The sequence below is a fragment of the Cicer arietinum genome, chromosome 1 (genome assembly GCF_000331145.2).
Source record: "Cicer arietinum cultivar CDC Frontier isolate Library 1 chromosome 1, Cicar.CDCFrontier_v2.0, whole genome shotgun sequence".
Lineage (NCBI taxonomy): Eukaryota > Viridiplantae > Streptophyta > Magnoliopsida > Fabales > Fabaceae > Cicer > Cicer arietinum.
In genome coordinates, this window is record NC_021160.2 from 46,970,253 (window position 1) to 46,983,063 (window position 12,811).

The 12,811-nt window shown below is 29.8% G+C and overlaps 1 protein-coding gene across 1 annotated transcript; it reads right to left on the reverse strand.

Annotated features, from left to right (window-relative positions):
* Positions 1 to 11,027: 11,027 nt before the first annotated feature.
* On the reverse strand, positions 11,028 to 12,446 carry LOC101511480 (protein NDR1-like). Its single transcript, XM_004487547.4, has one exon. It carries the CDS (start codon positions 12,225 to 12,227, stop codon positions 11,580 to 11,582), a length of 648 nt encoding a protein of 215 aa, XP_004487604.1. The 5' UTR covers positions 12,228 to 12,446; the 3' UTR covers positions 11,028 to 11,579.
* Between the last annotated feature and the right edge of the window lie 365 nt (positions 12,447 to 12,811).

A 12,811-nucleotide genomic window follows, 5' to 3' on the forward strand; every position in this document is an offset into this window, starting at 1 on the left:
AACATCAGTCAAACATGATTTAAAATGTTCAAAAGCTAAAATATTTTTAATCATATATATTGATTTTGGTCAAAACTGACAAAGCACTACCAACAACTCTTTTGACCATTATTAAATGCTCCAAAACACCTATAAAAGAAGGATCAATATCCAGGAAAAATGCAAAATTTCAAGTGCTATCAAGTCTCAAAAATCATTCACATTCACATGCTTGAAATTCTCATTTTCACAAAAAATAATCAGTTCTGAACATTTATATCATACTGTGTTATTTCTTACTGAATTATTTGTAAAGAATCAAATCTCATACAAGAGTTTAGACATCTCATATTATATCAAACAATCTCATCATTATTGTAAAACTCAAACTATAAGAGTTTAAGTATAGTTTGAATAGATTGTAACAAATCCTATCAAGATCGATAGGTGATTAATTTGCTTTCTGGGTGGAAAGAAATAGAGCTTGTAACATATCAAGATTGATCTAAGCTAGGTGTTGTAAAACTAAGAAGGTTCTTTATTTTAAAACACTTAGTGGAAAAAAAATGATTTTTGAAACCAAATTTTGAGTTCGAGAGTCAATTATGCGTAGAAAAGGTATTAACACCATACGACATCCGTTAAAATACGGTTACCTATAATTAATTGTACAAAATTAATATTAACTTAAGTATATTTATTTCTCCTTATTATTAAATATGAATAACAATTATTACTATTTTTTAATATGATTTTGGAATAAATGTGTGCTTAACAAATAAAGGAAAGAAAAAAAATTATTAATGTGCTTGACAAGAATGTGATCTTGCTCCTACTTATTCCCCAGTGCGATGGAGAAATCAAAGCTACGTAGTTCTAAGTTAAAAAAATATGGATGTGTTGAGTGTGTTTTAAAGAAATTTTGTTTTGTGATAAAAAAATGTTTTGACAAAAAAAAAAGTTTGATTTGAATAAATATTTTAAAATATGAGTTTTAGGACGATCAAATTATTCAACTTGTGTCTCAAGACTCAAGGAGTAAAGAAGATGTCACATCTAATTTAATCCTCTTAAAAAAGATATGTTTATTATTATTGAGTTTCAAAATCACCAAGTAGTACAACTTATGTTTTAAGAACTCAAACATTAAAAAAAAAAGTCACATCTAAATAAATCAAATTTAAAAAGTTAAATTTCTATTTATTTTTTTATAAAAATAAGTTTTTACAATTATCAAGTTGTATAAATTGTATTCTGCTATTCATGTATTAAAAGATATTATTTTTAGTTAACCTCTAATAATTTTTATTTATTAATTTGTTTACGAGTTTTAATTTCTTAATTTATTTGTGAAGATGAGAATTAAAACTGTCAAGTTGTCGCAACTTGTATTCTAATAACTCAAAGATAATAAATAAATAAATAAATAAATAAATAAATAACACATCTAATTAAATAAATTTCTAAGTCATTTTTATATTAATTTATTAAAAAAATAAATTAATAAATAAAATAAAAAGAGAGTTTTAGAACTATCAAGTTGTACCACTTGTGTCCTAACAACTCAAAGATTAAAAAGATGTCACATCTAATTAATCTTTAATGAAATATTTATTTGTGTTTTTTAAAAACTAACTTTAAATGAGCTGAACCTGTATAAACATATTTACCTTACTTTTTGTTAAATCCCGAGCCCAATTAAACAAAACAAACAAATTAAAACATTCAAATGAAACCCTAGCTATGCTTACAAACTCAGAGGAGGGTGGGCGACCGCTGTGACCATTAGTAAAAAAGGAAAAGGAAAGAAACACGTTTGGAAGAGGAGTTACCTTCTCTACGGTGTGTCCGGTATAGTGAAATCATGTTTCGTTGTCGTAATGGTGGACGGTTCTGATTGGAAGATGTTGTTGATGCACACGACCCCGAAGTCAATGATCTTGATCGAGGATCTCGATCGTTTGCTCCCAAGGAAGTTTTTGTGTTTTCTATTTGTAAATACTCCCTTTGATTTCTTCTTTTTCTGTTTTTGTATTTTTCTGTTTTTTTCGATTTCTTTTTTCTCCCTTTTTGAAATTTAAAGAAGATGTATTTATAGAGTTTTTATTTGTTTAGTTGATTTCTTTGTCTATGCCATTGTTTGAGTTTGAACTTTCCAGTTCCTTGTTTGATGCTTCATATCTTTTGCTCATCATCTGAGTTTTTTTTGTACCTCTGATGCATTCATGGTTTTGACTTATTTGTTTTGATCTGTTCATTTGCTGAGCTTTTTCAATTGCAACTTTAATTTGGCTTTTAGTTTTTTTTTTAACTCAAAAGTTTGTCTATTTGCTATCTATAATGTGTATCATGGCTAAGGACAAAAATAGTTGACTTTCATTACTTACATATCATCTCTCTGACTTATAAGACTAAGTTTTTTTAGTTACAAAACAGACACAATTATAATGCTTCAAAGCGCAGCAATAGAAAGATCAAATAAGGTAGGCAGCTAGAGCAAAAGCAAGGTTGTGCAGCAAAAGGAAAACAAACAAGGCATGTAGCAGCCGGCAAGGCAACATAAAATAGCTTTCTTTATTGTTTTAAATTGTAATTTGATTTGGCTTAATATTTATGGTTGTAATTTAAAATTGTAATTTGATTGGACATAATGAGCCTAAATTTTAGCTATATTTTTTATTTCCTTTTTTATATATCTATTTTCCTCTTTTGTATCATAAAATTTGATATATTATAATAAAAATAGATATTATTACTTTTTAAATTATTTCTAATAAGTGGGACAAAATTGAGGTACTACACAGGTCTGGTCAGACTTTTAAAAAGGTCAGACCACGCCGAACAAAAAGTTTATGATAGATCGTAGGTCAGACTTAGGCCTAAAAAATTAATTGTTGGTCAGGCTCAGGTGTTTCAAAGTCTGGTCTGACATATTCTCACCCCTAGTGATAACTCAATGAAAACAAAATAGCCATTTTTTGTTTTTTTTATACAATTTTAATCCCTCTATTTTACTCAATCCGCAATCTTGGTTCCCTATTTTTTTATTCACAATTTTGGTCCTCCTAGTTTTTTAAATTATCATATTTTGTCAAATGCTAATCTTGGTTTTTGAATTTGATGATGTGGCAATTAATGAGGTTGATGTGTCATCCATGTCATATATATTTGTAACTTTATTAATTAGTAAATAGGTAATACCATTATAATACTTTTAAAAATTTTAAAAATGCAGCAAAACACTTAAAAAAATAAAGAAAAGAAACCTAAAATTTGTTAAATCAAAGTTATGAACCCTAAAATAGAAACCCAAACAAAAGAAGAAGAAGAACAAAGTCACAATTTGAAAAACAAGAGCGACACTAAATGAGCATTAATCGTGCATCCCATTAGAATCGTCTCTTTCTTGCGATTACTATCGTCTGATTCTCGTTTTGCAGTGTTCTTTGTAATGGATTTAAGGGAAAAATGGATGGAAATCGTGAAATTCAATTGTGATGGAACTCCAAGAAATTCAAATGATTCAATAGTTTCTTCATGGACAAAAGAGGATGAAAAAAAATATTTCCAGCTATGTGATTTTTGTGGTTTGTCATGTGTGTTCGGATTGGTTGTTTTCAAATAATGTTAGTTTTGAATGGGGTTTAGGGTTTTCGTGAATGGTTTAATATTTTGAATGAGGTTTAGGATTTTCGTGAATGGTTTAATTTTTTAATGCTAGTTTTGAATGGGGTTTAGAGATTTCCTATTTGAGAATAGTTTAGTGTTTTATAGGGTAACAATCATTCATTCATCGCATTATGAAGTTTGTTTTGAATCAAGTTATGATTTATGTGGTTATTTTGCTTAGGGTTTATTTGTGACTTCGTATAATCAAGTTATGATTTTTACATGCCACCAACGATTCAAATGGTTAGATTACAAATATACCATGGCAACATGTTTGTAAATAATCCTTGCAAATTATATGTTCAAGGTCAAGTTGATGAAATGAATTAGGATTGGGATGAAGACCGCATGTTGTATATGGATAGAATAATAACAAATTTGGATTATAAAGAAGTTAGATGTTTATGGTATAGGCACCCAAAGTATTCACTTACTCATGGATTGAAACCTCTTAACTAAGATGCTAATGTTATCCAATTTATTGAAGATGTGAAAGGTAATGAACTTGTAGAAGTTTATATGCAAGCACTTTATTGATACTCCAATTATAGTTGCGAATGACAAAAATAATAAGAGACAAGTGTTGAGGAGGAAATAGTTATTGATGTTGATGAATACAAGCTTGAGGGTGATGGTGGCAGCAAATGTGATAGTGAACTTGAAGTTGTAGTTGAAAGTGAAGATGGACCTAAAGTTGTAGTTGAAGAAGCCAAACTTGAAATTCAAGATGAACCTGAATTTGAAGATGAAGTGGGAAGTGAAGATAATGTGAGTTTTGATGAAAGTGAAGAAGATATTAATTGGACTATTGTACTTCCCTCTCAACTTGATGTAGGAACTTCACTCAATGTGTATTCAAAAAAGAAATATGATTTTGAAGATGAGGACTCAAAGCCAAAGTTCCCAAACTTTAATATGTATGTAGGTAATGATTGTGTTCGGTTTGAGTTGGGAATAAAGTTTAATACAAAGTCCAGTGTAAAAGAGGCTATAAAACAGTATGTTATGGAAAACAACAAAAAGTTATACTTTAAGAAAAGTGATAAAAAGAGGATGATTGTAAATTGCAAGAAGGAGTGTCCTTTTTGTATGAGGTTTAGTAACATAATTGGAAGTAAAACTTGGTTGGTTGCAAGTTTCTTTGATGAACATACATGTCATAGGACGCCTGGAAATAGGCAAGCCAAAACTGAATGGCTAGTAAAGAAGTTTATGTCCACCCTTATACATATACCTGACATGAAAACAAAGGGTTTAATTGTTGAAGGGCTTGAAAGATGGAGTGTTAAATTGACACATAATCAAGCATACAGGGTCAAACAGAAGAGCCATTGAAATGATACAAGGACTTGTTAGTAACAATACTCACATTTGAAAAGTTATGCAGATGATCTATTGGAGTCAAATCCAAATAGTACAGTAATTATTAAATGTGCTACGAGCGATAATGGTCCTGTATTTGAGAGAATTTATGTTTGCATTGAAGCTTGTAAAGCTACATTTGCCTATACATGTAGGCATTTAATTGGATTAGATGCATGTGGTCAATTAATGGCAACAGTGGGTAAGGATGGGAATAATCAAATGATACCAATTGCATATGCAGTGATAGAGGCAGAGACAAGAGAGTCGTGGGAATGGTTTCTAGATCTACTATTGGAAGACTTACATAACATACAACCAAAGCAGTGGGCATTCATCTCAAATCAACAAAAGATAATTTTATTGTTTTGTTCATGTATTTTCTTCACTATTTAGAAGTTTATTTCTAGTTAATTTCTTATTTAATTGTGGTTATATTGCTTGCAGGGATTGGTACCTGTAATTCAGAATATTAGAGCTAGTAATAAGCATATGCTATGTGTAAAACATCTTTATGGAAATTGGAAGAAGAAATACCCTGGAGCAGAGATGAAAAAAGTATTGTGGTTGGTAGTTAGGGCAACAACAACTCCAACATGGCAAAAAGCAATGAACAAAATGAAAGACATGAATGAGGCTCCTTGGAAAAATATGATGAAACTTCCTCCTAGAACATGAACTAGGTCTGCATTTTCCACTAATACACAATGTGACATACAAGTCAACAATATGTGTGAGGCATTCAACAAGGCAGTATTGAAGCATATATACAAACCAATAATTACATTGTTGGAGGGTTTAAGGCACTATATTTCATATAGGATTGTCACCCAACGGGAACGTATGTCCAAATATAAGGGTAACATATGTCTTAAGATACAACAAATGGTCCTACTATGTGCCCTTTATCAGAGAGTAGACCAATAAATCCCCCTATAATGAGAAGAGCACTAGGCAGACCCAAGAAACAGAGAAATACAAGTAATGATGAACCCAAAAGGTTAAACATACTACCAAGAACACTTCCAACTGTGAAATGCAAAATATGTGGCAAGCTTGGGCACAACAAAAGGAAATGCAAAGGTAAAACTGCTTCTGATCGTGAAATTCTGAAAGGTGGAAATAAGGTAAAATTGCTACTGCTAAATAATTGATGGTGATGTTCTTATAAAATATTAGTTGATGCATTGCTAAACCGCTACTTGTTCGATAATTGATGTTGTTGTTTTTATGTAGAGGACAAAGAGAAAAAGAACAGAAGCAGGTCAAGGTGCACAAGTAGGTCTACAAGCACCTCTAGGATCAAAAGCATCACAAGTTGTATTAACTCAGAAATCACAAACACCTCAAGGATCACAAACACCAAGTCAAAATTCTTAGTGTCGAATGGCCTTATATATGGCTTTAATGATGTAATTTTTTGTTTAAGCATAATATGTAATGTGCAATGGCACTAAATTCTAATGTGTTATTGCACTATTATTTTGTTTGGTTCTCTAATTTTAAAATGGCTCTATTATTTGTATGACAACTAAACTGACCATCTTATTTTGTATGACTTAGTTTGTATACATTACTATTTTAATTGTTGGTTTAATTTGTGTTTATTCTAGTTTAATTTATTTATTTTCTATTTTAATTTGGGACTGGTTTATATTGGTACTAGTTTAATTGAGATTGATTTGTATTAGAACTAGTTTAATTGAGATTGGTTTGGGACTAGTTATATCGGGATTGTTTAGTTATGATTTATATTGGTATTGATTTGGGACTGGTTTGGAACTGATTTACTTAAGACTGAAAGAAAAATAGAAAAGAATAAAAATTTACTGACTTACAATTCCTACAGTTTAAATTCCTTTCCATTGTTTAATTATTCTTCAAATAATTTTGAAAGTAATTTTGTGAAAAATTAGCAACATAACTTGGTAAAAAGAAAGTTTCAGTGCATATATTAGTATTACCTATTTTTAGTTTCAGCTTTTCATATTTCATTCTAAATCCATAAAATAGGTACTAACACCACATTGATATCAATATGGACAGGAGAATAATACATTACATTCATCCTAATTGTGTTTTGATTCAGTTTTTATCAATTTCTTAATTTGGGATAAAAAGGTTAAAGAAAAACGAAATCTTAAATATTGCACCCTATTTGATAGCGTGGAATAGAAATATAAATATTTGAGCAACATGTACACAACTTGACAATTTAACACACTAATTTGACACATTATTTTTCTAAGTTTTTGACACTGGTTTCATTATAGCAATTAGAATATTTGACATAATTACAACATTTTATTAAAAAGACAATCATTTGATTATATGAGCATAGTCATTACATCTTCACATAATTACAACATCTTGACAAACAAAAAAAAAACTATACATGAACCTAAACAACAAGCTAAACAACAACCTATTTCAAAGCATGTGTTGCAACTAATGCAAACACAAGTATTACAACAAACACCCAAGGCAAACCAGAAGAAAAAAAAAAACCTATATGAAAAGAATCTATAAGCCAGTTCATGTATGATTCCAGATCGGATGATGAAACGGGTTCTGGCAGATCCAACAGAGATAGAGTTTCCTTCAATTTGCATAATTCCATAAATGCACTCTTAAGTTTATTTCTGTCATCTACAAGCCATCTTAGCCTCTCTGAAACATCAAGCATTTCAGGCTGATACTATTTAGCATGAGTCAAGATTTCTTCTACTTGCTCCAAAATTATATTATTTTGTTGCAATGAATTATGCAGTGATGCAACCATATTTTCATTTCGGGCCAACACGTTTTTCGTAAGTTCAACAGATTTTAGTGCATCTGACTTCTCTTGCAACTTACTTAAACATTTCTCAAGCTAATTGGATTTATCAACAAGAGACATCTTTAGTGAATCTCTCTGTTGTATGAATGCCTTTCCTTTTGTCACAAGATCCTTCTTTTAAGGTCCTCTTTTGTCTAACTAAGGACTTGACAAAGTATAAAGCAAATTAGATACAATTCAAAAAGTATATAAATCAAATCATAGTTATTGACAAAAAATGTGCAACTCCAAAATGAAAGATATTTTCTCAAATAGGAAATCTCTAAATCCCATTCAAAACTAGCATTCAAAATATTAAACCATTCGCGAAAAACCTAAACCCCATTCAAAACTAACTTGGTTAATGAATTCGAACTGAAAACTTGGCATTCTAATCAAACAAGATATAAATCTCATTAATGACTTAAAATAATATGGTCAATTCCTTGCACAACTTGGTTAATGGATTTAAACAGAATGGTCATTCTTATCATACAAAATATAAATCTGATTAATGGCTTTAAGAAACATGGTTAATGTTGTGACCAACTTGGTTAATGAATTCGAACTGAAAATTTTACATTCTAATCAAACAAGATATAAATCAATACTTAAAATAATATGGTTAATTCCTTGCACAACTTGGTTAATGGATTTGAACAGAAAGTTCATAAAAGCATAAAGAAAGAAACTCAAAATTTCATACATTTTTGTTCATGCATATTTGTTCATAAAAGAAAGAAAGAAAGAAATAAAGTTCATTCATATTTGTTCATAAAAGCATAAAGAAGGAAAAATACAAGCAAAAAGTGTAGTTCAAACGCCACCAACTACATCGCTATAGAGAACCTCCCACAAACTCAAAATATGCCCATAACACACTTATTTTTTCTTCTTCTTCTTCTTTTCATCCAGATTTACAAACGGACTTTGATTGACTACACTTTTAACTCGCTTCCTTGGTTTATCTTTCATTCTCGTAATTATGTTTGACGTTGCTTTTGCTGAACTGTTCACGTTAGGCTCACATGCGACTTCATCCCCAACATTCTCAAAAGGGGTACTAACTCTCACCTCACCTATTGACAAATAATATGTTATTAACAAGTCTAATTGCATATCATAAATATTTGATTGACAAAAAAATTCAATATTCATACCATCAAATTCATGATCGGGTTCTGCATTGAAGAAGCAAAAATAGAAACCCTAAAAATAAAAAATCCTAAACGAAGAAGCAAAAATAGAAACCCTAAATAAATAACTAAAAATAGAAACGAAGAAGCCAAAAATAGAAACCTAAAAATAAAAAATCCTAAATGAAGAAGCAAAAATAGAAACCCTAAATCAATAACTAAAAATAGAAACGAAGAAGTCAAAAATAGAAACCCTAAAAATAAAAAAATTCTAAACGAATAAGCAAAAATAGAAACCCTAAATCAATAACTAAAAACCTAATGATATAGAGAAATAAACTTACAATGAAAATACCCAACAAGTGACAACGAGAGCAACGACAACGAGCGAATGAATGGATGCAGCGAACGAACGAACGAACGGATGCAACGAACGAGCAAATGGCAGAAATCAGATGCAACCTATCGCGAGCGACAACGAGGAAGATGGAGAAACGAAGATAAGAAGATGGAGAAGAAGAGAAGCAGATGGAGAACAAAATGAAAGGGTTTTTGAGAATTTTTTTTTATTAAAATGAGTAAAATGTCTCTTAAGTATGTATATGTCTTTAAGTATGTATATGTATACACTATATGTGTTTGTATTTGTGTTTAAATAACATTTCTCTTTTATTTTAGAGATAAATTATTTAGATGACGGTTATACTTAAAGTGTAGTTTTTTGTTTCGACTATATATATATATATATATATATATTTTCCACGTTCATCGTTATTTTTTTTGTGTGCACTTTTTTACTAATTTTTTCAAATGTAGTTTTTTTTTTCTTGCAGCTTTTTATACATTACATATTATTTTAATTGTCAATTACTTGCATCTCCCTTATAAGTAATTCTACAATAAAATAAAATTAATTAGGACAATAAAATAATTTTACCAGTACTTATTTTTCTTATATTGATAGTTTATTGAAAGAAGTATTTTTTTTATTATTAATTACAGCGATACATAAGAAAGTTTGTTTTACATTTAAAAAAAATGATTTTGATGTTATATTTTAAAAAATGTTTTTTATGAAAATTTATTTAAAAATAATAGAATTTATTTTAGATTCATTTGTTAGCAATTAAAAATAATAATTTTGACATTCAACAATTTAGATATTAATTATTAGAGATTTTTTTTTTAATTTACAAAGGAAGAACTTTTCAAACTAACTCTTTATTTTAATCATTTATTAAAATTTTATTATCGAAAAAATATTGTAACAAATAGATGAAATACTTAAAATTATATTTTAAGATAAACTATTTAAATCGATTTTTAATTTAATTTTTTTTTTAAAAATTTAATAGAAAAGTTGTAGTAAAACAAAATAATATTATAAAAATTAATTTTTTTAAAATGTAACCAACAGAGTCATCAATGATGATTTTACAATCATCTCTTATGAATTTTGTATTAAAAATTAGAATGTTAAACTCTTAGTATTCCCATGATCATCTTTCTGTTTTTTTCTTTATTACGTTGGCATATGTTAACAATGTAGAAGCAGCGCATTTGAATTTGAATGTATAAATTATGTTACGTATGATGAATGACGATGCTCTTTTTTCCTAATGTAGAAATGGAATCAAGCAAATTACTGCAATCTATCAAGGGAAACTCATGCAATGTGAATGAACATTCTTTTAAGTTTTTGTGAAACTATTTTAAACAAATCGAAGAAAGGTGAAAGTATTATTAATTATAGTATGATTCTACAATCATCTCATATGAAGTTTGTATTACAAGTTGGAATATTAAACTCTTATCTATCACGAAATCATATATCCGTTTTGACGTTAACGTATATTAATCATAAATAAAAAAATAAATAAAAAAGTAATTTTTTACAATTTTATTTTGATTTTAAATAAAAAGAGTGAATAGGTTAAATATATAATTGGAAAATTTTAACATACACATTAATACAATTGAGGTTCTTATTCAACTACATTTTTTCTATCAGGTCTAAAAAAGGTGTCCACCAATACTCGCCGCAATCGACATAGGTAAAAATAGTTCAAAATAAAAGAGTATAAATATGAGTAAAATAAGTTACAACAAAAAGATGTATTGTGTTTATTATAAGTATAGATAAACTACCTACAAAATATTAATCAAATTTGTGTATATGTTGGTATATACACGGACTAAAATGACAATAATTATCACTATTTGTGTGGCTCCATATGATTGAATCGTGTGAGTAAGGAGCGTAGGTCGGTAGTGAGCTTTCGTAATTGTTTATCAAGATCTTTAAATTGTAGGTCCCTGAATTTCTTTCTAGTTGTAAGCTTATCCTACCGTAAACAGTTGGTACATCGGTTGCCATTCTTCTTTGAGCCCCAGTAGAAATAATTTAATGGCCTCTCTATTAATTTACTGAAAAAAGTTGGAAGTAAGAAAACACATAAAATAATAGGGGGTGACTTGTCCTTAAATTCTTCAATTTCTCAAAAAAGCATTTTGGCAACACTATCTTAAGACGATTGGCTAGGATCTTGGAAAATATTTTGTAAATTATACTACAAAAAAGATTAATAATTACCACAACACCTAATAACTAAATATTAAACACAATAATAATAGCATAAGCAGTTATAAATAAATAAAGTGAAAGTCAAGTAAACCCATGGAAACTGTTTAGATGCGCCAGACACTATTATCGCCGGTGAGTTCCCAAGCCTAATAGCTTTCGAATCCTTTTTCTCACCGGAATCGCTAATTTCCAAATTTGCCCCTCCCCACAAACGGTCCCGTTTACTATACCACAACAAAATCTTATACTTAACCGCTGTCGTAAAATCCACCCGAAAATAAACCGTACCGTTAACAGACTCCGTTAAGTTCCCGGCTCCAGCGGCTTCTACCAAGCCGAGTTTCTTAGCCTTCTTCTGGTGACCTTGGTAGAATTTCTCAATGGTAGCGTTACCGAGTGAACGAGTAGCGTTGAGATCGAAGAAAACACCGAAACGAAGTTGAACGGCGTCGTATTGAATACCTTTGTCTTCGTTAGGGTTAACGAGTTTGAGAGTGAAGAAGAAGGTGGAATTTGAAGTGGAATTTAGGGTTTTGTTGAGGGCAGGAACGTAAATTCGGTCTATGTAACATTTTGGTTCGTCTACACGAATGCTTAGCCATATGAATAGGGCTGTTAGGCCCATGGTTAATATAAAGCCCGAACAACATGAACAGCAGCTGTTGGGCTCGGCCCCCATTTAAGCTCGCCGGAACTTCGAAACTAATAAACTCTTAACTTAAGAGAGAGCTAAAGTGTGTGTGTGTGTTTATCTTTTTTTCCTGTGAAGAGGTTAAGAAGGGTGAGTTTATTTCTGGATTTGGGATGGGAACTGCGAAGTTTCCATGTTTTTTGATGCGTTATTTACTTGAAGGTGTATTTTATTTTTCTTTGAATTTGAAGATAATATATTTGAAATTCACATATTTGATGAACTTTTTTAATTTTAATTAATTAAAAGAGATTATAAATTTATTAGCTTATAAATTTCAAGATGAGTGAGAAGAAAGATATGATAAAATTTAAGATTACTTTAACTAATAGAAATAAATTAAGAGATTAAATAGTAAATTATGGTTATTGTTGTTATTATTATCATTTATTTGATTCAACATGTGAAAAGGGCGAATATATCTGTGTGTAGAGTGCGTTAAGTGCAAGATAGTTGATGTAAGCTTAGCCATGTAGTCCCCACTACACGTACATATATAAACGCATTCAAAGAGAACGTGTCGCACGCGTAGGAAATTAGGCCCAATTATGTCCAACCATTTTGGAGACAGC